The sequence below is a fragment of the Ammodytes marinus genome, assembly GCF_949987685.1.
Source record: "Ammodytes marinus genome assembly, chromosome: 3".
In the NCBI taxonomy this organism is placed as follows: domain Eukaryota; kingdom Metazoa; phylum Chordata; class Actinopteri; order Uranoscopiformes; family Ammodytidae; genus Ammodytes; species Ammodytes marinus.
The window spans coordinates 32,773,087-32,799,586 of record NC_137232.1 but is presented as its reverse complement, the minus strand read 5'-3'; the positions used below and the strand labels follow the sequence as shown (position 1 = coordinate 32,799,586).

Below are 26,500 nucleotides of genomic sequence, written 5' to 3'. Positions count from 1 at the left end.
CAAACTTGGTTCATCAGTTTCATAGAAATGTGAAAAGCAGTCTCTAGTGGCCGAGTGCAGTTCATTGAACCAGCATCCGGTATTGATTTTGGAACAACGTCGTGCAAACAACCTCCTCAATATATTATTATGTTTTGGATACAATGTAAGTTCAACTTTAAAGAAACACTTCAAAAATAAAAAAATAAAGAATAAAGGTACAAATAGAAAATACACAAGCAAGTTATGACCAGCAATCAAAGGCTTATGAATTTCCACAAGTTTTAAATGATGGCAGAACTTGTATTATCTCTATTTCCTCCAGTCCAGTCTCTTTAAAAGCTGCTGCCTAAAACTCACTGGTCCTGGGTCACATGGTATAAACCTCCATCTCAATGATAAGTCACAATCCTCCTGCCCAAGGGATTAATTAGGACGACTTAAAGGAATACTTCACCCATACGGAACCGGCGTTCTATCATTATGAAGACGTTATTATAATATAATGAATGAGGTTCTTCTTCCCTCAGTCTTCCCTTGGCCCAGCTGTCCTCTTAATCCCAACCTAACATTTTTACTGAAGTGATAATAGTAAAATGTAGGGTTAGACAGTGATACCATAAAACACTCTTTCTGCCTTTTCTCAGGCTAGGATGAACCGATTTCAATTTTTTTTTGCACATTTATACTACATATGATCCCAGAGTTCAATACACCTTCATATTCCCACCGGGGAAGTCACACTGACCTGAAATTAAAGCACAGAGGAGCCTTCATTTGAGAAAAAAAAATAGACATTTGAAGTTTTCTCTTCTATGCTGGTTTGCTTACCTCTACATCAAGTCTAAAAATGCTCTAATTTGCCCAAAACTGTTAACACGAGCAGCATGATTTTTGGGGGGTTCACCAGAGCACAATATGTGACCTATTTTGCGATAGGCAGGCAGATAGGAAAAGCCAAAGCCATCCTTTTCCGACAGATCTCACCCTCATTACATTCAGAAGTCCAGTTCCTGCCTTCAGGCTCAGATTTCTTCAAGAGATATAAATACTCCTTCATCCCTTTAGCCATTTCTTATTTTACTGTAAATGTGGGTGAGTTTAAAGAGGACCTATGATACTTTTTGACTTTTATGACCTATAAACGTTGTTATAATGATTTATAGTCATGTTTAACCATACTAGCGTATCAAATAATGACGTACATGCATTTAGACGTATTCCCTGCTGACCGTCTGGGGTGGCTGTGCAGAGCGCTAAACACTAGGGCAGCCGGTCGAGAAATCACGTGTTCAAATCGGTTCAGAATTTCCTGATATTCTTGTTGTCACGAAAAGCGGATGTTTCCATGTATGGTAATGCTGCTCAGGCAAGCTCCGGCCGCCATGCCCCCACCTTCCTCTCTCAGAAATCTCCCCGCGCGCTGCTGAAATTGTTCCGGAAGGAAGGTAACCAATCACAACGGAGTGGGGTTTGCAGGAGGGGGGGGAGGGGACGGAGAAGCACAAAGCCGAGTGTGGAGCAGACTGCTGTGCGCGCTCAGATGAGAGGAAGAGTGTCCCGAAAATCTACATGTTTTTTTGTGATGTGATTCGTGTCAGGTTGCTCTATAGCAGTTTTTAACAAGAAATTAAGACCAGAAAAGTAGTATAATAGGAGATTCTCTAAGTCAAACCTTAAACTTAGCACTGCGGCTGGTTTTGATGCTATGGTAGTTGTGTCGACCCTAGTATTTATTTGTCTATCTCTGTATTTATTTTTTAAATTGAGCCATTTCTTATGTTTCACTGTTGATAGCTGCATTCATCTGTCTACTGTAACTTCGGCAAACTTTCCCTGCGTTCCAATCCCCATTCTTCCCTACTATTTAGTATGCCAAAAAAAGATTTAGGATGTCCAAATGCATGCACGTCAATTGTAGTATGCTGAAAATACATAAATGCCACCACTAACTCCAATAGCATTTTGGAGTATTCGTCTTTATTCTTGACATTTCTGGTCTATGCTATGACATAATGAAAAATAAATCTTCCTTATCTGATTCTTTTTTTCTCTCTCCTGTGTCCCTAAAACTCTTCTGTACTTTAGTATGTAGTGTAGGAAAAAGAAAGAGTATGTGATTGGGAACACAGGGTTTGTTCTCTCCCTCCCACCCCTGATCGCTTTTTGTATATTCTCTGCATGTTAACTTCTGTCTTCATGTGTTTCATTTGCTGCATAACAAATTGGCCTGCTACGGGGACATGAATACATTTGAAGTTGAAAAATGTACAGTACGTCAATAGGAGTGTGTGTGTGGATGGTGTATCGAAAGAAAGAACTATTGGTAAATCCCTATTATAAATGCTTAATCTAGAACAAGTTCATTCACACGTCTTTATGAAAGTCCAATGGTGTTTCAAATATTCATGAAGCTGTTTTCTTTTTGCTAATTATACTTCTGGTGATTAGCGAAAAGCAAAGATGGAAATACATTTTTTGCAGTTGTTCAATTATAAGCCGATAATGTGTCCAGTCCAGATGGGATAATTAGATGCATTAACAAACAGGTCAACGGCACAGAAACAAGTGAGTGAGTGAGTGAGTGAGTGAGTGAGTGAGTGAGTGAGTGAGTGAGTGAGTGAGTGAGTGAGTGAGTGAGTGAGTGAGTGAGTGAGTGAGTGAGCGAGCGAGTGAGCGAGCGAGTGAGCGAGTGAGTGAGTGAGTGAGCGAGTGAGTGAGTGAGCGAGTGAGTGAGTAGGAAGGTGAGTGTGTGACAGCCAGTGAATCATGGTCCTATCACTCCAGCTGGTGAGGATTTGACACTTTGCATGACATTAGTGGAATGAGAAAATCTCTCCAAGCTGAAAAAAATGCATCTCACAGTTCACCATAGAAACGAAACCAAGAACACAACATGAGGTTGAGACCGGCTCCATTTACCACAGTTAATTACTGTAATACAACTTCAGTTGGTAAAAAAAACATACAGCTCTGGAAAAAAATAAGCGACCACTCCAAATGTTCAGTGTCTCTCGTTTTACTATTTATAGGCATACATTTGAGTAGAATGAACATGTTGGTTTTATAATATAAACTACTGACAACATTTCTACCAAATTCACAATAAAAACATTATCATTAGAGCATTTCCATTAAGTAATGTAGAGTTGAAGATTTAAGAAAAATCCAGACTGGTCTCTAAATTTTTTCCGGAGCTGTATCTCCTTTTCATTGAAACATTAACAATAAAAAATGTACATTTGTCAGTAACTTTTTATAAGCATATCATACTGTCCTACAGTATTTGAATAAAAGGAATACTGTATTTCTACTTGCAAATGTCATTCTTCTACCAGTGCCAAGGAACAGAGCCTTGTGCATCTCAAAAGACGCTCCATGTTTGTTTGTTTTTAAGATATTTATATATATTTTTTTGGTATTTTAACATTTACTTTACATTTGAAGAGTTGAGAGTGCAGAGTGGAAATGGGGGAGAGAGGGGTAAGACGTGAAGTAAACGGCCCGAGTTGGATTCGAACCCACAACCGCTGTGACAAGGACGGAGACTATGTGGTACATGCTCTAACCCACCACGACCCAATTTTCAATTCAATTCAATTCAGTTTATCTAAGAAGGGGACAGTGCAAATTAATAAAACACTTGATCATACCTGGGTTAAAAATGCCAGAATTTGCCAAAAGGCTATTTTTCATCTGTAGTCCCCTGGCATCAATGTTAAAAGAAAATACAATTGACAAGATACAAAAACAACAACAACATAAGCATGACTGAACCGCACAGCACAACACAGGGCATCACAGAACAAACAGAACTGACTGACTAAGGTAAAACAATAGAACATAAAATACAGAATATATTCAAAATGTCACCCATCACTATTTCATTGCAGTAGTTGTGAGCTATAATAGACCGGGTCTGCTTGTGTCCAGACAAACTCTAACATCCTCAGCTGGGGAAAATAAATACTTAATCGTAAAAAATCCTACAAATCGCCAGATGGGGGGAAATGAAAAAAATCTATGAAACAGTGTCGAAGGATTTGATAGCTGTTACTTTTTTTAACAAGGGCTACACATCAGATCGTATATAAAAGGGGGCTACACACAACAACCCTCCAGCTAAATGCTTTCAGCGTTGAGTCGTCGTTTTAGCGTGCTTGTTGTGATTAATGTTTTATGGAAAAGGTTGGCTATTGAACCTGACTCAGACTTGTGCTGATCAGAAGGGCCGATCAGTCATAAAGCTGCACAGAGCTTTGGTGGAATTATCAAACAGATTTGAGCATTTTCTTCTCACTCCCTCAGTGTCTGCCTGGCTTCCTGTGATGAATGGTAAATGGACTTGACTTATATAGCGCTTTTTAGCCGATTTTCTCGGCCCCAAAGCGCTATACATTTCTTACCACATTCACCCATTCACACAGACACTCATACACCAATGGCAGTAGCTGCCATGCAAGGCGCTCTCTGAACCATCAGGACCAATGTGGGGTTCAGTGTCTCTTTGCCCAGGGACACTTCGACATGGTGGGGAGACGGGGGATCGAACCTCCGACCCTGCAATTCAGTGGAAGACCGGCCTACCTACTTTGCCACTGCCGCCCCTTAAGACCATATAGTAGTTGTGAAACCATGAATGCTAGCTTTTGAACCGTATAATAACTCTACTACACCACGAGCGCCCCCTTGCTGAACTGTTTGTTTGGCATAAGAGGAGATAGTGTTATATTATCATTTTCTTCATTTTCTTGATTTTTTGTTAAGGTAAGCTCCATTCTTAACATTTCTCACACAAAAGTGGCACTGCATGTTATGTCCTGCTGTTCAAACCTTAATGGTTTATTGACTGTTGGTTGAAGACGACTGTGGAGATATAAAAGAGGACAATTGTATGGTTCCCTCCTGCCAGGATGTATTGATCTATTCCACCATTCAAAAGCTAAGAAACAAAACTTTTACTCCACAACAGGTATTCAAGCATGATGACACAACACACATTATGTAGAGGGAGGCTGAGTCATTTACCACAGCCCATTACCAAACTAAACTAACCGCAAAAAAGGTAATACCTCAAGCAGCTAATCATCTGTGAGACATGTGGAGAAATAATCATGATAAATTAAGAATGAGCTCATTTGTTTTCCCATCTAAATAAGTTCCACACAACAGATGATGTGTTTGCTGTCGACTTCTCCTTTTTAGGCATTAAAGGTGCAGTCAGTGATTCTGGAGAACGTTTGTTGTCAAAATTGCTATTTGTCAAAATCATTAAATATCTCCTCATGATCCGCTACCTGTCTGTACTGCGTGCACTGAAAAAACAAATCCAATGTTAAAACACAGCCTAGGATCTAAAAACAACATGTTGCTAGCTACGGTTTGGCCCCCACCTTTGTTTACATACCCTTTGTTTACAGAGCCTAGGCTGGGTATTAACACCAGATTTTTGTACACACAGTATGGACAGGTAGCAGATGGTTAGGAGATATTCACTGATTTTGACAACAAGCCTTCTCCAGAATCTCTGAATCCACCTTTGAAGACTTACTTCACCGGTGGGAATATGAAGGTGTATTGAACTCTGAGATCCTTTGTAGTATAAATGTGCAAACATTTTAGAAATCGGTTCATCCTAGCCTGAGAAAAGGCAGAAAGAGTGTTTTATGGTCTCACTGTCTAACCCTACATTTTCCCATGTGTGACACCACACACAATAACTTCCTTTTTTCAGTCCATCCACTCTCCTTCACAACACAAGGTCATTGCAGCAGCCACATGGGGCTGGCAGCAAACACTCAAACCTCCACAGATCGGTGTCCCTGCTGTGTAAACCACAAGCTGCAGCCCCGGAGAAGTAGCTAGGGTCAAGCTGGTGAATACATCAATAGGACTCGCTTGCCAATTGTGCTACTATCAGAGCCAGAAGTTCATTTCTCTCCCTCACACCTGTCTATCATTAATCCCAATGCGACTTGGGGCGACTGTGGCTCAGGTGGTAAAGCAGGTCGGCCAATGATCGAAGGGTTCGATTCCCACCCTACCACTTGTGTCCTGGTTGTTGTGTCCTTGGGCAAGACGCTTTACCCACCTTGCCTTCTGTGAATGTTGATGTCGGTAGTTAGCCTGCTATCTGTGTGTAAATGGTAACGTGTAAACGGGAACAGGACTCCCTTGCAAAAGAGTCTCCGGTCTCAATGGGATTTACCAGTGTAAATAAAGGTAAAAAATAAAAAAATAAAAATGCGTGCTGCTCTCTCAAGTTTTCTGTATATCGGCACATTCATCACTCTCTGTCCCTTGCACTCAAATTCAGTCTATTTCACTCCCATCCTGACTTTTTTTTTATTCCACCGACCCTCCATCCTTTATCCTTTTCAAGTCTCTCCATTTCTCCAAGGTACAGCTGTCATGGCCACGTTATTACCACCATCAGTCACAATATCACACACGTCACACGGATGTCAAAATACTGTATATTAGACCTTTGTTTTTTTTGTTCAATGCCCTTCAAGAGAGAGTACGGACACAGTGTGAGTAATGCAGTTAGTCGTAGCTCGTTCCTTTAAGGTGATGTATAGGCTGCATTAGTACAGAGAGGCAGACAAGACTCCTTAGGCTTATCACACTTTGAGTTTGTCTGTTTGTGGTTCTTTCGTGTGTATTTATACTTTTATATTGTGATATTGTGGTAACTGTGTGCAATTTTAAGGAGCTGCTTTTTGAATCTAATTGTACTGTGTATAATGACAATTAAAGCTTTCTATTCTATTATATTCGAATGCATACTTGAAGTCCGAAACTCATTATGAAGAAACATTACTTTTCAGTACACTAAAAATCCTCTTAACTCTGAGTTGATGTAGCAAGGGCGTAAACCATCAACAACATGTGCAAATTGAATAAGAATGTGGACAATATGAGGCACTCATTTCTCAAAATGCCTTAATCAGTAAACCACTTGGGTGTTTTTTTATTTTCTAGAGGCAAGTTTACGAGCAGGAAGAAGCCAAATAAACTAAAATGGCAGAGCTCACAGGAGCGATTAAGTTGTTTTTGTGCTATAATTGCACAAATTACAAAATGAATGACTAATTTTTTTTTATTATCCCAATGAGAAAACCTCTTGGTTAACATAATTAGCTATGTACCTCCCTATTTATTTAGCCAGAGACCTGGTATTACAGTATGTGGGCTGTGGATGGTTTTGCATTGAAGTTGATGGAATATCATATTGTCTGTTCTAAGGTAAGACCACTCACATTTAGTGCGTTTACATGCAGACTCATAACCGGGTAAATAAAAGACTTCAACAGGACTTTTAACCTGCATGTAAACACCTTTATCCGATCTACTTCGCACACAAATCGGCACATTGACGGACAAGCGAAGTCGGATAAGAACACCTGGATAACTCGTTCATAGTCGGAATTCTACCTGCACGTATACAGGGATCGGACATCGCACATGGCCATGTATACTCAGACAAGTGACATGGTCCGTTCGAGTGGCGAAATCGATATATGTCTTAATCCAATCTAGTGAGTGATTCTGTGAGTTTAAATAAGGTTAACAGAGAGCACAAACACCTGTCAGCCTGTGTGATTGATGCTTCAGTCAGTTTGACGCGTGTCTACAGTGTCAGCGTGTAACAGCTGATAGAGAAGCAACCTGATGGCTGTTGATGTATAACGCATGATTGATAATCTTTTCAGAGGAACACACACAGCATTCACCGCTCATATATCTAGTTAATTGAAGTTTTTGATTGAAGAGAACACATCTGGCATATGTCAACAGACTGTTTAGACATCTAATAATGAGCAGACTGATTTAGCTGTGAAATGTGTCAAAAGTGAGACAACAGGAAATGTACTTTTTGATTTGTTTTTCTTTTCTGCCAAAAATGACTTGTACTGTGCCTAATTTAAAAACTAAATACTAGAAATCTCCACAAAACCTCTCATAACAATGTGGCATTATCCATCTCCAACCCATATACTCCAATTTCTAAGTAGACATCCCTTCTTCCATTTCTCCTTTTCCAGGTCAACATAATTTGTACCACACTCAATGACCTACTATGGACTAAATCTAAATGACATTTAACCAATCTCACATTCAATTTCCAGTGTGTGTGGTTTCACATCTGGTAGAGGAAGCAAAGGAAATACACTTGAGTGAGCTTGGAGCGAACCCCTGACCACATTATGTTAGTACAGCAAACCTAGAATTGTTTATTTTTCTTTAAAAACACCTGGTTATAACAACAATTTTCATTTGACACAAGATTTCAAATATGTTGGGCATCAGTTTTAAGGAAAAAATACTCAGACAAGGGAAAACTAATTAAGTGCTGTACATTTCTTGCTCTACTTTGCAGTAATTGTCATTTAACTGAGACATAAAGCATCGGTTTCAACACATCCAGTTCATTTCACGGCTCATGACACACACATCGTTAACACAGCAGATGTGTTTAAGAGAGTATAATGTTTTTTGGGGCGCGTGGTGGATAGAGCGCGCACCACATCGACTCCGGCCTTCGTTGCTGTGGTCGCCGGTTCAAATCCGACCCGTGGACCTTTACTGCAGGTCATCCCCCCTCTCTCTCTCTCTCTCTCTCTCTCTCTCTCTCTCTCTCTCTCTCTCTCTCTCTCTCTCTCTCTCTCTCTCTCTCTCTCTCTCTCTGTCTCTCCCCATTTCAACTCTGTACTGTCTAATAAAGCTTGAAAATGCCCAAAAATAGAGAGTAAAAAGTTTTACCTGCCAGAAGAAGGTATCTATTGTGCTGCCCAGGAAGCCTTCTCTCGTTTCTGACGACAGCAGTTTGGGGCCGAGGATCGTCATGAACTCATTGAAATCGACTTGTCCGTCACCTGACACCATAAAGAAAAGACACTTAGTACTGTTAGCTATACGGTTAATGACCTACTTTACTGGTGGAAATATGAAGGTGTATTGAACTCTGAGATCCTAGTGTAAATGTGCACATTTTTTTTGAAATTTGGTTCATCCTAGCCTGAGAAAAGGCAGAAAGAGTGTTTTATGGTCTCACTGTCTAACCCTACATTTGATGTGTGACACCATGCATGGGAAAATGAAGGGTTAGGATTAACAGGACAGCTGGGCCAAGGGAAGACTGAGGGAAGACCGAGGGGGCAAGAAACCTCATTCATTATATTATAATAGCAATTTTATAATGATAGAACACCGGTTCCGTACGGGTGAAGTATTCCTTTACGGGTTAAGAATGAAGTTTATTCGTCACATACACAATCATACAGGACTTATGTATACCTGTCTGTCCATACAGAAGTAATGATGGAGACAACACAATAAACATAACAGTAACAGAGACATAACCATAGCAATAATGCAACCGACAAATAACTAAGTTCCAACAATATAAAGTGCAAGAGTAAAATATTGGTTGTGTGGTGGGCCAAGTGACATTCTCAGACTGAAAGAAAGCGGAGGATGTATTGATGTCTGCAGTGTGTTCAACTTCTATCAAATAATTGCTGATTGAAAAATTTCAATTTAACTGTTGAATCAAAACTCATTTTGGAGCATTCCCAACAGTAATACCATGGTAATGGTGATATCAAACCATATTCAACTCATCTAGAATCAATTATTTTCAATCAGTTACGCTGATGAATTGTTCTTCTGTGGACTGCAGAGGAATATCCAGGCTGCATAGAAAGGCAACTGGGGCTGTGTTTGAAAAGCCATACTAACGTCCTACTCATTTTGACGTCAATTTGAGTATGTGACGGTGGTGTATGCGAGTTTGTGTAGGCAATGAAATGCCCGGATGAGTACTAACTTCCGGGAAGATTTTGTGTATGGATCGATAGGATACTTTTCCTACTCAACCGCCCCACAATGCATTGCGTCTTTTCAAACGGCATGGAAGTGTTTTTTTTAATTCTTTATTACTTCTGTATACTTTAGTGTAAATGGTCCGACGAACCTTGCATACACAAGCGATCGTTAAGTAGACAGTATGGAGTATATACATGTTGAGTATGTAGGAGGGAGGATGTTAGTAGGGCTTTTCGAACACAGCCTAGGTCTGTGTTTGATCCTAGTGTGAGTTCCTCTCCATTATGTTGTTGTTAAGTCTCAACTTCATCATCCAATAGAGTTGAAATGATTCCGACAGTGTGGAATCAATCTCCCTGGTAGCCCCTCATTGGCTGTGAGTGAGAGATGAGGCAGATATTGAATGAAAAATTACGCTCCTGTCCGTAACACCTAGCGCTGATGTGCTCCTTAAGCTAACAGCCCACAGCTTATTAGGAGTAACTGTGTGACAGGGAAGCCAGATGCTGAAGTAAAATGATGACAAAGGCAATGGACTTCTCCTGGATTAAATACATGGAAGCACATTCATTTTTGAGGCTTTTGTGGTAACAAAATCTACCCAAATTTACCAGAGCTCTACCCCTACAGTATTTTTTAGTTCATAAGCATTTCTTGCCCTGTGTATGACAACTGAGTATTTATTGTTGAAGAATGTTGTGCTTGAATGTGCCTCACCACAAATGTAGTTAACTAAAATGAAAATGGATGTTTATTTGAATTTGAATTTGAAAAAGGTTTTGTAGAAATGCATTTATTACACCCTATGGTTGGGCTTGAAGGGAAATTGGTTCCGTGTATACGTCTGTGATGGTGTAAGAAGGCAATTGCATGCTTCAAATCACACAGTTAAGTACACAATTCACCACGAAGACAAGATATAGTTTTTTTTTTAAATGAGCACTGAATAGCTACTGTGTATACTATTAGACATAATGCAGTGCAAAGTTAACACCCACTTTATCAGTCCCGACATAGACTCCCTACTGCGCACATTGATTCCAACTGGGAGCCTGTGGATAGATGTTAAAGCTATTGACAAACCACTGCAGACAGCAATCATTTCAAACTTACAGATATTAGATTCATACCGATGTGGTTTAATATCCTTAAAATCTTTTTCGCTCTGAGTGGAAAGTTAAGCATGAGCCCAGTGAGGTTTCTCTTTCTCCCCTGAAGATTTGTGTCTTGTTTTATTAGTTGAAGATGAACCAAACCGATACTGAAAGCTCCTGCTGTCCATCGTAGGGGTATAGTGAAAAATGTGATGGGTAAAATATTTAGCAGAACAAGTTGAGAACTCAGATATTAAGGTTTTAAAGTAGTGGGAGTGGTCAGAAAATTCACTCACTTTTTTAAGCTGATATACAGGAGTCTTGTTCACAATAGAGACACTTTTTTCAAGTAAACAAATACAGAAATAAAATGATCAAATAAATACATAAACCATGCAAGAGTAAAAAAAAAAAGTTAAACAGTGCAGAGAGCATTGTGTCAAACCGGATAAACATATGATACGTTTTGAAATAGTTTAATTCAAAGCTATTGAGCTATTCTTTCTAACTTTCATTTATACAGGTAAATCCCATTGAGACCGGAGACTCGTTCCCATTCACAAACACACACATTCATACACCGATAGCAGGCTGACATTCACACGAGGCAAGGTGGGTGAAGTGTGTTGCCCAAGGACACAACAACCATGACACAAGTGGCAGGGCGGGGATCGAACCGCCAACCCTTCGATCATTGGCCGACCCGCTCTACCACCTGAGCCTAAGTGAGCCTTATCTGTCATTCTTTCACAACCCAACTTTTTGGCATACGTTTTTGAACTGTTTGTCCCTTCTATGAACTCCTTTTACTTCTTTCATCTTCCCACATGCTGCTGTTTGTCCCTACAGATTGGAAATGGACCTTGAGACTCAATCGGGCCCTTGCAGCACTACGTCTGCTCCTGACCTGACTGTGGAGGCCACTCTGGGGCTGCTGGCACTGAAACGTTAAGTGTCATTGACTCAAATTGTACTAATGCATATTTAACAGGGCGAATGCAGGGCTATGGGCCATGTGGGAGCAGTGGTGAGGTCGATGGATGGATGGATGGATGGATGGATGGATGGATGGATGGATGGATGGATGGATGGATGGATGGAGGGATGGATGAAAATCTATATACAAATTTAAATTTAAATTAAGAAAAAGGTTGACTGCCGTATGTTAGCTTAAAATACAAAACACTCAACATTTGTGACATGTGAGAAATATTTAAGGTTCACCCTAAAAGCTTTTCCTAACTGGTCATGGTTACTTGCTGACTTTAACATTTTGAGGGATGTGCAGTTTGTGTCAGCTCAACCTTATGCACTGAGTCACTGAGTCACTGTCTGTGTGTGTCATCGTCCAGGCAACCTGCTTCTTCCTGTTACAGTATAAACCAAGTGTCCCGTCTCAGCCTGACATATAACTATGAATTATTCAGCCATGGGGCATAATCCTGCTCCCTTCACTCAATGGCGAACACATCTGATTAAAAAAATTAGGGAATAAACACTGAACGTTGGTTTCTGTTGGTATGCTACCTGTCCATACTGTGTGTGCGCTGACAAAAAAAATCTGATGTTAATACACAGCCTAGACTCTGTAAACAAAGTGGCTCAGAGCGACCCAGTGTATCTAATAACAATGCTATCAATATAGACTTAGGTCTATCGCTATGAATATACAGCAAAGGTGTTTTTCAATGTAGATGTGAGACAATAAGCTGGTCAATATTCAAATCCAAGCCTTGTCTACATACTCCTTTACAGAGCCTAGGCTGTGTATTAACACAGGAGCGTGAGGAGATTTCCACACATTTCGACAAAAAGTGACTTTTGACAACAAGCCTTTTCCAGAATCGCTGAGTCCACTTTTAAAACATGCCTACACACAGATCCGAACGTAGAGATACTGTTCAAACCTACAGAGAGAAAGAGAATACTAGAAGAAAAACCACAATGACTGCTGAAAAGGCAAAGTGTGGTGCAATGCTGTGAACTGTAACAAAGAGAAAGAGTAGTCCCACCTCTCTCTATGAAGGGCACAGGGAGCTCAATAACAGTGGATTGGCAGAGATGAGCAGTGCAGATAAACTGTCAGTATCTCCTCCTACATATCAACTTGGACTTGGCCCGCCGAGCCCCAGAAATCAATGTCCGTGACCGGGGATCCAATCGCCACACGCTGCCCACTTGGACGAGACGGAATCATTATCCGCCATTGTCATTCATCTGCTAACGGCCCCCTTCTCCTTCAGGCAAGATCATATCACAAACTGCCCCATAAATAACCCTTCCTACACACACACACACACACACACACACACACACACACACACACACACACACACACACACACACACACACACACACACACACACACACATCACTTTATATTTGTCAGTTTAAGATAACATTGTGAAGGTTCCCACATTGTTCTCTGACAAAGTTGTTTTATCAGTGGGTGCTGCTGGACGGTAAGTGGTTACAGCCCCTCTGTGTCGCAGAGTGGATTTAAGTGATTAGATAATGGATGAATAAATTAAGAGCTACATCCAGGATTATTGCCATTCTTAATTGCGATTGACTTTTTTAATCTTTTAGTAATGTGAGAAAATCATGAACTAGATTTTAAATGTTTTTTTTTTGCAGCCTAGATATGTTCTATAGCAGTACTGTATTAAAGCTGGGGTATGTGATTTCTGATTGGTCAAAGTTAACATGAGCTGTACACTTTGACCAATAAGAGCGAGGCTTCGATTCTCTTTTCTTATTGGCTGTTGGGACTGTCCATTCACTTTGGCACGACTTTGTTGTTGTAGAGCGTGTCAGGGAGGGACCATAGGGGAGGGACCAAAGAGAACAAGTGGAGAGGTTGAGGTATTTGGATTCAAATCTCTATCCCAACTGCCATTTTCTCCCCAAATCCTCCACCCCAGCTTTAATTGGCATTTTGTCATTAAAAATGTCAAATTAAAGCTCTCTAACCTACAATGTCAGGGTCTTTAACACTATATTCCCTATGATGTAATAAAGACAGATCCTTTGCACTTTAAAACCCCTCTAGACATATAGTCAATATGCAGGCCTTGTTTATTCAAACCCGTCTGATCATATCTCCACGAGCTATCTTTGTCGATTAGAAGTTAGGCAAATTATCGAACACAAAGACACAACTTTTGCGAGGCAGCCAGCCACTCCTGAGATCCACTAACGCTTGAAAGTAGAAAAAGTGGGATATTGGTTTTGATGTTTACTGTGGGCTTGACATCATTATGGGATGGAATACACCAAAGTATTACTGTTCATTTTGTATTTGTTTGGAATATAGTGTATGTATGTAAATCCTTATGGAGGAAGCATGAAAATAATTAAATCAAAATAATTAAACTAAAAAAGAAGTATATGAATATAGAAAAAGCAGGGGGGGGGGGTGTAATGGTTAGTGCATCCCCCTTAGCCCTTAGAGGCTTAGTCCTCTTCACAGCAGACCCGGGTTCGAATCCGAACCGTGGTCAGTTCTCTCTGCATGTCATTCCCCTCTTTGCCCCATTTCAACCCAATCTCTCCAAATATGTCATATAATACAGTGGAAAATGCCGAAAAAAATATATATATAGAAAAAGTACCGTATTTTCTTAATGACACAAATCAATTCAATTAGAATAAGTTGTGGGCAAAAGTTTTCTAAACAACAAGAAACTTCAACAAACTTAGATTCATTACAGAGAGACAGGGGGAACAATGAGAACAGAGGGCATAAATAACTAAACAGCATTACACTTCACAGAAAGGCTGAGAGACAACAGCTGCGGTGACCTTTGTCGGCGCAGCAGACGACGCGACAATATCTCGCCCCGAGGCAAAACACAAGCAGCTCCGCTCTCCTGAGGATCCAACATGGATGAGTCAGAATGGGAATAAAATGCACATCTAACTTCTTAAACTTTAATGCTCAGCCTTAAACATTTACAGTGTGTGTGTGTGTCTCTCTCTCTCTCTCTCTTTCTCTCTCTCTCTCTCTCTATTTTTCTCTCTCTACACAGCTACGACTCATGTTCCACTCATTGGGCTCCTCACTCTCTCTCTTTCCCTCCCTCATTTCTTCTCTTTGACTCTCTCTCTCTCTTGTCTCTCCCTCCATCTCTCCCTCTCTCTCTCTCTGTCTCTCTCTCTCTCTTTCTCTCTGAAAAACACTTATCAAAAGGCGGGTGATAGCAGCATGAAGAATTTAAATATCTTTTTACCACTGATGTGACATTTGAATATTGCATTTTTCCCCCGTCCCCGGCTTACACAATTCTAAGAGTCTGTTCCAGGTGAAATGTCAATCTCAGTGAATGCATACGGAGTTATCTGAAACTATATACAAGTGCTGTCTGCCAGGAGATGGATGTGAGAGAGAGAGAGAGAGAGAGAGAGAGAGAGAGAGAGAGAGAGAGAGAGAGAGAGAGAGAGAGAGAGAGTGTGTGTTCTCTCCGAGGACATGAAGGTTTAAAATGTCACAGTTGAACATGGTGCTTAAAAGAAATGGACTTCAGCTGATTTGTGACTCACTGTTCTAACAGCAGGGACTATGAGAACTCTGGGTGTGTCATTATACCATAGTTTGGTGTTTTTAGGCAAATCCAGTGTGACAGTATACACACATCCTAGGCTCTGTACAATGGAAGGGTTTTTCTTCCACAATCATTTATTTGTTTGTTCAGCATTCACACGCATTTTCAGCAGGAAATGCATTTTCTAGTTATAACATACCCTGCATTCCAATCCCCTACCTCCCTACTACAATCATATGAAAAAGTTTGGGAACCCCTCTCAGCCGGCATTATAATTGACTCTGCTTTCACAAAAAATATATAAAAGTGGTATGTCTTTAATTTACCAGGAACAGCTAAGTACTGGGATGTTTTCCAAACAAAGATTTTTTGAAAAGCAGTATTTGGTTGTATGAAATAAAATAAAATGTGAAAAACTGGCTGTGCAAAAATATGGGTACCCTTGTGGTTTTGTTGATTTTAATGCCTGTAACAGCATGTAAAACTGAGGAATTTAAACACAAAGTTGGTTGGATTATGTTGTTAAGCCTTGAACCTCATAGAAATGTCTGTTTAATCATGAGAAAATATATTTTAGGTGCCTAAATGCAAGTTGCACTTCTCTTTGACTCTCTGCTGAAGTGAGACAGAATGGGATCATCACAACTGCTCCCAAAAGATCTTAAAAACAAAGATTATTCATTATCATGGTTTAGGGGAAGGCTACAAGAAGCTTTCCCAAAGGTTTCAATTGTCAATTTCTACTGTAAGGAACGTTGTCAGGGAATGGAAGGACACAGGCACAGTTGCAGTTAAACCCAGGTCTAGCAGACCAAGAAAAGTACAAGAGCGGCATATGCGGCGGATTGTGAGAATGGTTGCACACAACCCACAGATCACCTCCAAAGACCTGCAAGAACATCTGGCTACAGATTGTGTATCTGTACATGGTTCAACAATTCAGTGCAATTTGCACCAAAACATCTGTATGGCCGGGTGATGAGAAGGAAGCCCTTTCTGCGCCCACGCCACAGATACAGTTGCATGGAGTATGCAAAAGCTCATTTAGACAAGCCAGCTTCATATTGGAAGAAAATGCTTTGGACTGATGAGGCAAAAAATAAGTTATTTGGTCTTTATAAAAAGCAGATGTTTTGGTGCAAATTGTGCTGAATTGTTGAACGATGTACAGATACACAATCTGCAGCCAGATGTTCTTGCAGGTCTTTGGAGGTGATCTGTGGGTTGTTTGCAACCATTCTCACAATCCTCCACCTATGCCACTCCTGTTTTTTTCTTGGTCTGCTAGACCTGGGTTTAACTGCAACTGTGCCTGTGTCCTTCCATTTCCTGACAACGTTCCTTACAGTCGAAATTAACAATTGAAACCTTTGGGAAAGCTTCTTGTAGCCTTCCCCTAAACCATGACAATGAATAATCTTTGTTTTTAAGATCTTTTGGGAGCTGTTTTGATGATCCCATTCTGTCTCACTTCAGCAGAGAGTCAAAGAGAAGTGCAACTTGCATTTAGGCACCTAAAATATATTTTCTCATGATTAAACAGACATTTCTATGAGGTTCAAGGCTTAACAACATAATCCAACCAACTTTGTGTTTAAAGTCATCAGTTTTACATGCTGTTACAGGCATTAAAATCAACAAAACCACAAGGGTACCCATATTTTTGCACAGCCAGTTTTTCACATTTTATTTTATTTCATACAACCAAATACTGCTTTTCAAAAAATCTTTGTTTGGAAAACATCCCAGTACTTAGCTGTTCCTGGTAAATTAAAGACATACCACTTTTATATTTTTTTTGTGAAAGCAGAGTCAATTATAATGCCGTCTGAGAGGGGTTCCCAAACTTTTTCATATGACTGTATTTAGTATGCAAGAAAAAGATTTAGGATGTCCCAATACATGCACTCAATTGTCAATTGTAGTATGCTAAACAAAAATACATAAATGCCCCACTAACTCCAATAGCATTTTGGAGTATTCGTCTTTATTCTTGACATTTCTCAACATAATGAAAAAAAAATCTTCCTCATCTGATTTTTTTCTCTCCTGTGGCCCTAAAACTCTTCTGTACTTTAGTATGTAGTGTAGGAAAAAGAAAAAGTATGAACTCGGAGACACCTGTTCCTTGTATATGTGTTTTTGTTGTACCTAAAAATGTAAAACCCCCCCAAAAAGAAAAAAAAAAAAAAAAAAAAAAGAGTAGGCTATGTGATTTGGAACCCATGGTGGGTTAGGTGATTTTTGGCAAATCCTGTGTTACAGTAATACACAGAATAGGCTCTGTAAAATGGAAGGTTGCTAGCTACAGCGGGTCCTCTTTGTTTACAAACCCTTTGTGTACATACCAGTTTACAGAGCCTAGGCTGTGTATAAACTAAATATTTTAATTTTTCACAAGAATCGCAGACTCCACCTTTAATTTATAATTTGATCTAAAAAAAACTTTTCCCCATGTCATGTTAGCAGACGTTTTATAAGTCTCAATTCCTCTTTCACTTTAGGTTGTTCTCAGAAGGCGTCGGTTTCACTTTGCGACTTTTCATGTCTCAAGTTGAAGTGGTGAGAGGCTGAGATTGAAGTGAGAGTACACACTCAGCCATGCATTAATGAAATGTTTTATGCATGACACAGAGGAGTATGTAATCTGTGCATCTGAGCAGAGTGCATAGAGCAAGACGGTCGTTACAATGTTGTTGCCTGCTGATGAGAACATACGGCTATGGTGTTCATGTTTATGATGGAGAAACACATAAAAGGTGTGTGTGTGTGTGTGTGTGTGTGTGTGTGTGTGTGTGTTAGAAAAATTTAGGTAATATCGGCATTGTCACTCCCTTAAGCTTGCATGTACTGTATATATATATATGCTTGTTTGCAGGTGGCAGTGCTGTTTGGTCTGTGATGGCTGCGTAGTAGGATAGGGAACAAGTAAGTGAGAAAGTATGTTTTTCTCATATTTAGAATTCTACAATAAGGTAGAAAGTGGATGCTCATCTAAATCGATGGATAAGGATAGAGAGAAAGAGAGAGAGATAGAGAGAGAGAGATAGAGAGTGTGAAATGTTGTGTGTGTGTGTGTGCGTCCGTGCGTCTCTGTGTGTGTGTGTGTGTGTTTGTGCGTGTGTGCGTGCATGTGTGCGTGCGTGTGCTTCCGTGTATGTAAACATATGACTCACCATCCATGTCTAGCCTCTGCATGATGATGGCCAGCTCCACCTCACTGGGCATGTAACCCAGAGAGCGCATGGCCATCCCCAGCTCCTGTTTGGATATGAACCCGTTTCCATCACGATCCAGGACCTTAAACGCCTCGCGGATCTCTGCCAAAACAAACAGGAAATCTACTCAGCGACATCCATACATAAACCATTGCCCAAACCCAAACCATCCCCCCACCTCCCTGCTTCCAGGTTGCACAAACATACACACTTATTCATCTTGGTTCTAACAGCCCTGGATTTATAATTATTATTTTTTAGCACAATTTTTCACACTTTCTTCTGTATTATTGGAGGTCTTTGGCAGTGCTACACTTACTCACAACTTTCAATTCATTGATTTAATACACCCTGCGTTCCAAATCACATACTTTTTCTTTTTACTACACTACATACTAGTACAGTACAGAAAAGTTTTAGGGCCACAAGAGAGAAAAAAAATCAGATAAGGAAGATTTTATTTCATTTTGTTGAGAAATGTCAAGAATAAAGACGAATAATCCAACATGCTATTGGAGTTAGTGGGGCATTTATGTATTTTTTTTTAGCATACTACAATTGACGTGCATGTATTGGGACATACTAAATATTTTTCTTGCATACTAAATAGTAGGGAAGTATGGGGATTGGAGCACAGGGACAGTCTGTTGGCATTGCACCATTCCCACTCGTGTATCATCCTTTTGCACACCACCCTACCCTATGCCTACCTCTATTCCTGTCTGATCCAGCTTATGGCTGAGAGAGTTATGCAATTGGTTTCGCACCGCTGCCCCGAGTTAACAAGATCAATTCTGTCCATTGATTCCATTTTCTCAACCTGCTGTCATCTCTGCTGGTTCTACTAAATTACCTTTTATTGTGTGTGTGTGTGTGTGTGTGTGTGTGTGTGTGTGTGTGTGTGTGTGTGTGTGTGTGTGTGGGTGTGTGTGTGTGTGGGTGTGTGTGTGTGTTACTTTATTGTCTTGGTCAATAAAAAGTGTATAAAATTGACATTCAACAAGTTAAAGCAAATTAGACGGATGGGTTTTGCTGAGGAGAACTTATCTGTTGCCAAGGTGAAGTATGTGCTCTTAAGGATGGGGGAACATTCCCTTCAATATCAGTCAAAATAATCTTTCAGTATTTGATTCTACTGCTGAGAAAAAAAAACCTGGACGTACAGCAGAAGGTATAAAATCCATGTGCGATCACCAAAGGCTTCCCTCATGCCACGACAGTGTTGTTGTCATTACTCCGAATCACTCGTGACAGAAGTTACGCACTATAGCTTTAAATGTATTGTTCCTGCTCCGTACAGTTAGCAAGTGTCAAGAAATCTTAGTTCTGACATCATGTCTGAACATTAGGTTTAGTCATTGCAGAGAATATTTACTGGTTCATTTATCAACCATAGGCTCTGGTGAATGGTAAATGGACTCCTCTTATATAGCGCTTTTCCCTGGTTTTTCACAGCCTCAAAGCGCTTTACATTGTTTTGTACACATTCACCCAATCAAACACACATTCATACACCGATAGCAGCAGCTACCACGCAAGCTAACTATCGGGAGCAATTCGGGGTTCAATGTCTTGCCCAAGGACACTTCGACATGTGGCGGGGAGACGGGGGATCGAACCACCGACCCTGTAACCCAGTGGCCGACCGCCCTACACACTTTGCCACAGCCGACTAGTGGGCAAAGATATCTATAAAACAGAGTTGTTTAATCTGCAAGTCTTAGGGGCAGGTTCCCTTTGTACTTTCTCTACACTACCATTGTACAAAGAGGTCAGAAAAGTTCATACTATCTGTCTGGTCATAACAAGTCAGGTCAATATAGTTTATCGAGCCCAAAGTTTGTAATTTGCAGCGGCTATGGTACGCAGAGCAACAGAAGTGGAAAAACTTTCTCTCCTATCCCGTTAATCATCTCGTTGACAGCTCAGATTTTACCCAGCAGCCCCGGAGGGTCCGATACACACAGTTATAACTTCACTTGATGAAATTACTTTGTCTGAAAGGCTGCAGTGTGGAGCAAAAAAAAAAATATAGTGTATGTGGTTTCAATATTTCCATTTTGATCAATACTCATGAGTGATACTTTAACTGAATGAAAAATAAAGTGCAGGATTCAATTCAATATAATAAAACATTCCCTGCGTTCCAATCCCCAAACTTCCCTACTATTTAGTATGCTAGAAAAAGATTTAGGATGTCCCAATACATGCACACCAATTGTAGTATGCTGAAAATACATAAATGCCCCACTAACTCAAATTGCATTTTGGAGTATTCGTCTTTATTCTAGACATTTCTCGACATAATGAAAGAAAAATCTTCATTATCTGATTTCTTTTCTCTCCTGTGGCCCTAAAACTCTTCTGTACTTTAGTATGTAGTGTAGTAAAAAGACTAAAACTCTTCTGTACTTTAGTATGTAGTGTAGGAAAAAGAAAGAGTATGTGATTTGGAACGCAGGGTCTGCTTTAGCCCCAGCAGGAAATAGCAATTTGGTGAAAAACTCATACGTAATGTTCCATCTCTGCTGAGACTCTAAGTAATGTATATAACTATTTTTTGTGACCTCCTTGGCAGTAGCAGTTTTTTAGAGTTTGAAATATGTCCTATAGTTTAGGAGCCAATGTTCTCCTCACAACATTACATAGTTCTTCTGCATTGGTGACTTATGCCCAAGCAACTCAAGAACAAAACTATAAATCACAGTTACCAAAGGCTGAAATATGTGACATTGATCTTAACATGTGAATGACCAAAAGGTGTTTGTTATTGAGTTCCCCAGAAAGAAGTTACTTTGCCAGAAGAAAATCCACTTTTGTTTCGTCCACCACAATGTAAATGAGTTGAAATGTGATGTGGCATACTTCTATCTTCTAAAATAACAAGCAAAAATACAGTTAAAACAGGCAAATGTAACAAGCGAGATAGAAAATATCTAAATGAATAGATCTAGTCCCTCTAGATAGACATACAGGCCAGTCAAAACGAGTGCTTGAAATCAGTATGTTAGCCTATCATATACATTGATCTCTTGGGTTTGCTGTTTTAACCACGGCACCCACATGTTGTAGCCTGGTCCTACCAGACCATCGCACTTCATTTCATTTGTACAGAATTCTTTAATTGCTCAATTGACAAACGTAAATTCCCTTGGAGGCGGGTGTCTGTTGAAGTTAGAAACAATTGAATCTGCCCAGTGCCACTCTGGATCTGCAAACCAATCGCATAACGTTTGGTCGTGACATTACATTATGTCATGAGCCGGCTTCTGACTATAACTGGAACTGAAACTGGCGCCAAAGTCATTGTTCTCAGCCACTCCCTCTGTTCGCTAATTGGACAGGTACAAATCTGCCAGGGAGAAAACCCGCGAATATACCAGATTGACTACTGAAGGGAAATGAAAATTGAGCGGAATTAGGTAGGCCGGCGGTGTCAGGCTACACACGGTGTGCTGCTGGCGCTACATTTCACCAAACTAACTCACTCTCACTGAGGAGAAAGAATTAACTCACTTAATACACAGTTGATTCAGCATCTGGTTGACTGTGAGATCAAGTCTTCAGTAGAAGGAGTCAGCAGGCATTAATGTGCTTTAACAAATACATATTTCAATAGTTTGCCCACAGACAGGAGAGGCTACAGGGCACGGAGAGAGATAGAGGATGACAAGTGTCTGCTGTTTCTGAATATGGGCGGAATGTCATTTCTCTTAAGAACACTATGACAGCATGACATGCATGAACACACTGTTGAACAAGGAATAAATTGAGACTGGTAAGTTTAACTCCATCCTTACCAAGAACAAGAGAAGCAGGGGGTTTGTCTTTTTATCAAGGGGCATACAGCTCTGGAAAAAATTAAGTGACCAGTCTGGATTTTTCCTAAATCTTCATCTCTACATAACTTATTGAAAATGCTCTTAATGACAAAAAAATCTATTGGAATTTGGTAGAAATGCTGTCACTAGTTTATATTAAAAAAACTAAATGTTCGTTCTACTCAAACATATGCCTATAAAGAGTAAAACGAGAGACACTGAATATTTGGAGTGGACTCTTTTCTGTTTTCCAGAGCTGTAAAGAGGAAATACTAGACACCGAACTAATCAATCTGCAAGTGTTGGATTCAAATTCAACACTAACTGACCAATCCAGTTATATACGTAAAAATCAATGATTGATTTATAGAATGTTGTGGTAGAGTAACTACTGTGATTGGTTCAAATGACTTCTTGTGTCATAAGAACCAGAGCATAGCCCTCCTCATCTAAACCAAATTGTTGTAAAGTTTATCGTAAATGACAATATCCTTAATTTGTCAAACTCTTTTCAGATGCTTTAACTATCATGCAACTAACTCCCCAAATGACATAGTTAGAAGGAGTTTGTGGATTTCAGCTTTTCCAGGGCTTTAACAGTTGCAAAGAATCTGTAGTGCTCTCATGTGTGCTTAATAGCAATGGAGCATAATAGGGCACAGGACAATACAACATCTAAGGAAAACTAATTAATCCATCCTGCTATTGAGTTCATTCAAATGTTTTTTTTAAACATCAATTATTTTCTGACTGTGCCTGAAACAAGACATTACTAAACAAAACTGAGAACCAGCCATTAAAAAAATGAGTCCGTTAATTATCTCATTATATGCTATGCTGCTCCGTGGCAAATGATTTGAAACAACAAAGCATAAACGGAGCGTACATTTTGAATCGCCTCATCAACTTGACGACAGTGTGTTGACTCTGTGTGTGTGTGTGTGTGTGTGTGTGTGCGTGTGTGTGTGTGTGCGTGCGTGTGTGTGTGTGTGTGGATATCTTCATTAGATAATATGAGGTCACAGTCTCTGACCTACATCAAAACAACAACGTTACTCCGTCCCCCAAACAGCTGCTCCGGAGCAAACACAATCTCCATCATCATTTGTAACAATACAAAGACTTCATTATTAGAGATATAATATTTCTCTAGTATGCACACAAACACACACACACACACACACACACACACACACACACACACACACACACACACACACACACACACACACACACACACACACACACACACACACACACACACACACACACACTGCTGACAAACTCACTTCAAAGGCATACACCGGTTCCCCTCTGGCTGCATTAAGATGAGCTCCGTCTCATGAATAAACATGTCAGTGACTCAAGGCCTTTTGTTGAGTATGTTTCTGTTGTGGGAACAGTGACAACATAGAGATTGTGTATTCACATGACTCAGCCCATTTCCAGCACAAACGCTTCCTATCCATCATAACTCGCGGCACACAGGGGGATTATTGAGCTGCTTTCAAACTCAAAATCTGACATTTGGCAGGGAAAAGATATGCTACCTAAAGGACAGAAGTGACAAAAACGTCACAGAGTCTTTAATAATGAAATTCTTCATTCTTAATTTTGAATGCAGATTGTGCCCTCCGAGTGTTAAAAAGTTTATGAGGGAATATTGTTATGTTTCAGTGTCTGTGTCTGTGTGTGCGTGTGCGTGTGCGTGTGTGTGTGTGTGCGTGTGTGTGTGCGTGTGCGTGTGCGTGTGCGTGTGCGTGTGTGCGTGTGTCTGAGTTCAGCTGAGTGTGTGTGTGTGTGTGTGTGTGTGTGTGTGTCTGAGTTCAGCTGAGTGTGTCTGTGTGTGTGTGTGTGTGTGTGTGTGTGTGTGTGTGTGTGTGTGTGTGTGTGTGTGTGTGTGTGTGTCTGAGTTCAGCTGAGTGTGTGTGTGTGTGTGTGTGTGTGTGTGTGTGTGTGTCTGAGTTCAGCTATGACTGTGTATGCTTGAATGACTGGCGCCTGTTTCTTTGCATAATGTAAACCTGTACTCACTATCATATTCTGCTAGACACATGCGCCAGTGTTGTCTCCCAGAATTATTGAGTTTGACTTTAGCAACACAACTGTGTATGAATGTGTGTTTGAATGGTAACGTGGGAAAGGAAAACAGGTCTCCCTTGCAAAAGAGTCTTCGGTCTCAATGGGATTTACCTGTATAAATAAAGGTGTTGCATAACAGCAAGGAAAACATAACAAGAATATAATCATCATAAATGAATTACACTCTGAAGTGCACTCAAATATACAGTGTGTACGGGTAGTATTCAGACCCCCTTACATTTTTCACTCTTTTTTAATTTGCAGCCATTTGCTAAAATCATTTAAATTGATTTTTTTCCTCATCAATGTTCACACAGCACCCAATGTTGACAGAAAAACACAGAATTGTAGACATTTTTCAAATTTATTGAAAAACAAAAACTCAGTAGTTTATATCATAAAACTAAAATGTTCATTCTACTCAAACATATGCCTCTAAATAGTAAAACAAGAGACACTGAACATTTGGAGTGGTCTCTTAAAATTTTTCCAGAGCTGTACTTTGTGTGTTGTGTTGCCCAAGAGGGAGAACACATTCAGCACCTTGGACAGCTCCCAAAGGAGACTCATTTGAAACAGAGTCTACAAACACAGCCTGAGCACACACAGAAACTGCCAAGTGGGGAATTGCTGTTTTTATGCCTGTGGAGTTTGGAAACAAGCTGCCTCCATGTTCCAGGTCCCTCTGTCCTTTAAGGAAAGCTTGAAGGAGGGAGTGTTGGTGTTAGTGAGCTGAGCCGTCACACAGACCCTCCCTGCAGGCTTAAAGGAAAACTTCACCCATACGGAACCGGCGTTCTATCATTATGAAGCCGTTATTATAATATAATGAATGAGGTTTTTCTTCCCTCAGTCTTCCATTGGGTCCTGTTAATCCTAACCCTTCATTTTAACTAGTGTGATGTCACACTAGTAAAATTCAGGGTTAGAAAGTGAGACGATTTAACACTCTTTCTGCCTTTTCTCAGGCTAGGATGAACCGATTTAAACATGTTTTGCACATTTATACTCCATAGGATCTCAGAGTTCATTACACCTTCATATTCCCACTGGTGAAGTAGGTCTTTAATGTCGTCTAGTTCACTACAGTGTGTTTAGTGAAAGAAGAGCCCAGTGTGAGTGCAGACTAGGAAGGAATTGTTCTCCTGTCCTTTCTTTTAACCTTCAATAAAATAAAAATAGCCTATTTTAGTTGTTGCTATATAGCCTATTATTATATCTCTATGACTTCTCCATGCTGACATGTAACCCTTGACTTCAACAGTGGATACAAACAGACTCAACTCAACATGTGGTAAAGTGTCCCGATTATACTACACACTGTTAAATGTGTTACTGTTTAGTGTTAGAGCCAGGCTGGAGTCCACACTACACCAGTTGTCTAACCATTAGAATAACTATAACTATAACTCTACTGTATATAGTTTAAAGTGTGTGTTCTGGCAATTCAATTGGATGGAATTTCAGCTCTTCAATATTATTTGGTGAAAATAGTGGAGTAGAGTTAGTTAGTTCTAAAATTACATTCACGCCCTCCTGTTCCCACTGACCAATTCATTTGATTTATGTCTGCCTTTGGTCGGCCTGAGGTCAATCAAAATGAAGTTAACATTTAATTTGCATGACAAATGAGAGAAAATAATGTTTCCCTGGGTACAAGAGTGTAGCCAAAGGTCACTGCCCCTGTGCAGCTATTGACCTGGTGTAAAGTACAGACGCCTTCATGACTCTGCACAATATACAAGAAGAAGAAGAGCTCCCACTTTAGTACATCACCAAAGTAAACAAAGAATAATTTGATGTTATTCACAAACCTTTTCGAGACCATCAATGTATATGACTGCAATATTAAGCTACATTTGAAAATACGTATTTGATTATTAAAAGCCAAGAATTCATGAACATTTTTGCTCAATGGACATTATCACAGA

The 26,500-nt window shown here is 40.0% G+C and overlaps 1 protein-coding gene across 1 annotated transcript in view; it reads right to left on the bottom strand.

The window, feature by feature from the left end:
• caln1 (calneuron 1) overlaps nucleotides 1–26,500 on the bottom strand; it is a gene marked incomplete at both ends in the record, with an annotated part of 63,434 nt that overhangs the window by 33,846 nt on the left and 3,088 nt on the right. Inside the window, 2 exons of the mRNA XM_080025256.1 lie at nucleotides 8,746–8,858; nucleotides 18,625–18,768. Of these exons, the coding sequence (XP_079881382.1) occupies nucleotides 8,746–8,858; nucleotides 18,625–18,768 (257 nt within the window). The remainder of the gene's footprint in view (nucleotides 1–8,745; nucleotides 8,859–18,624; nucleotides 18,769–26,500) is intronic.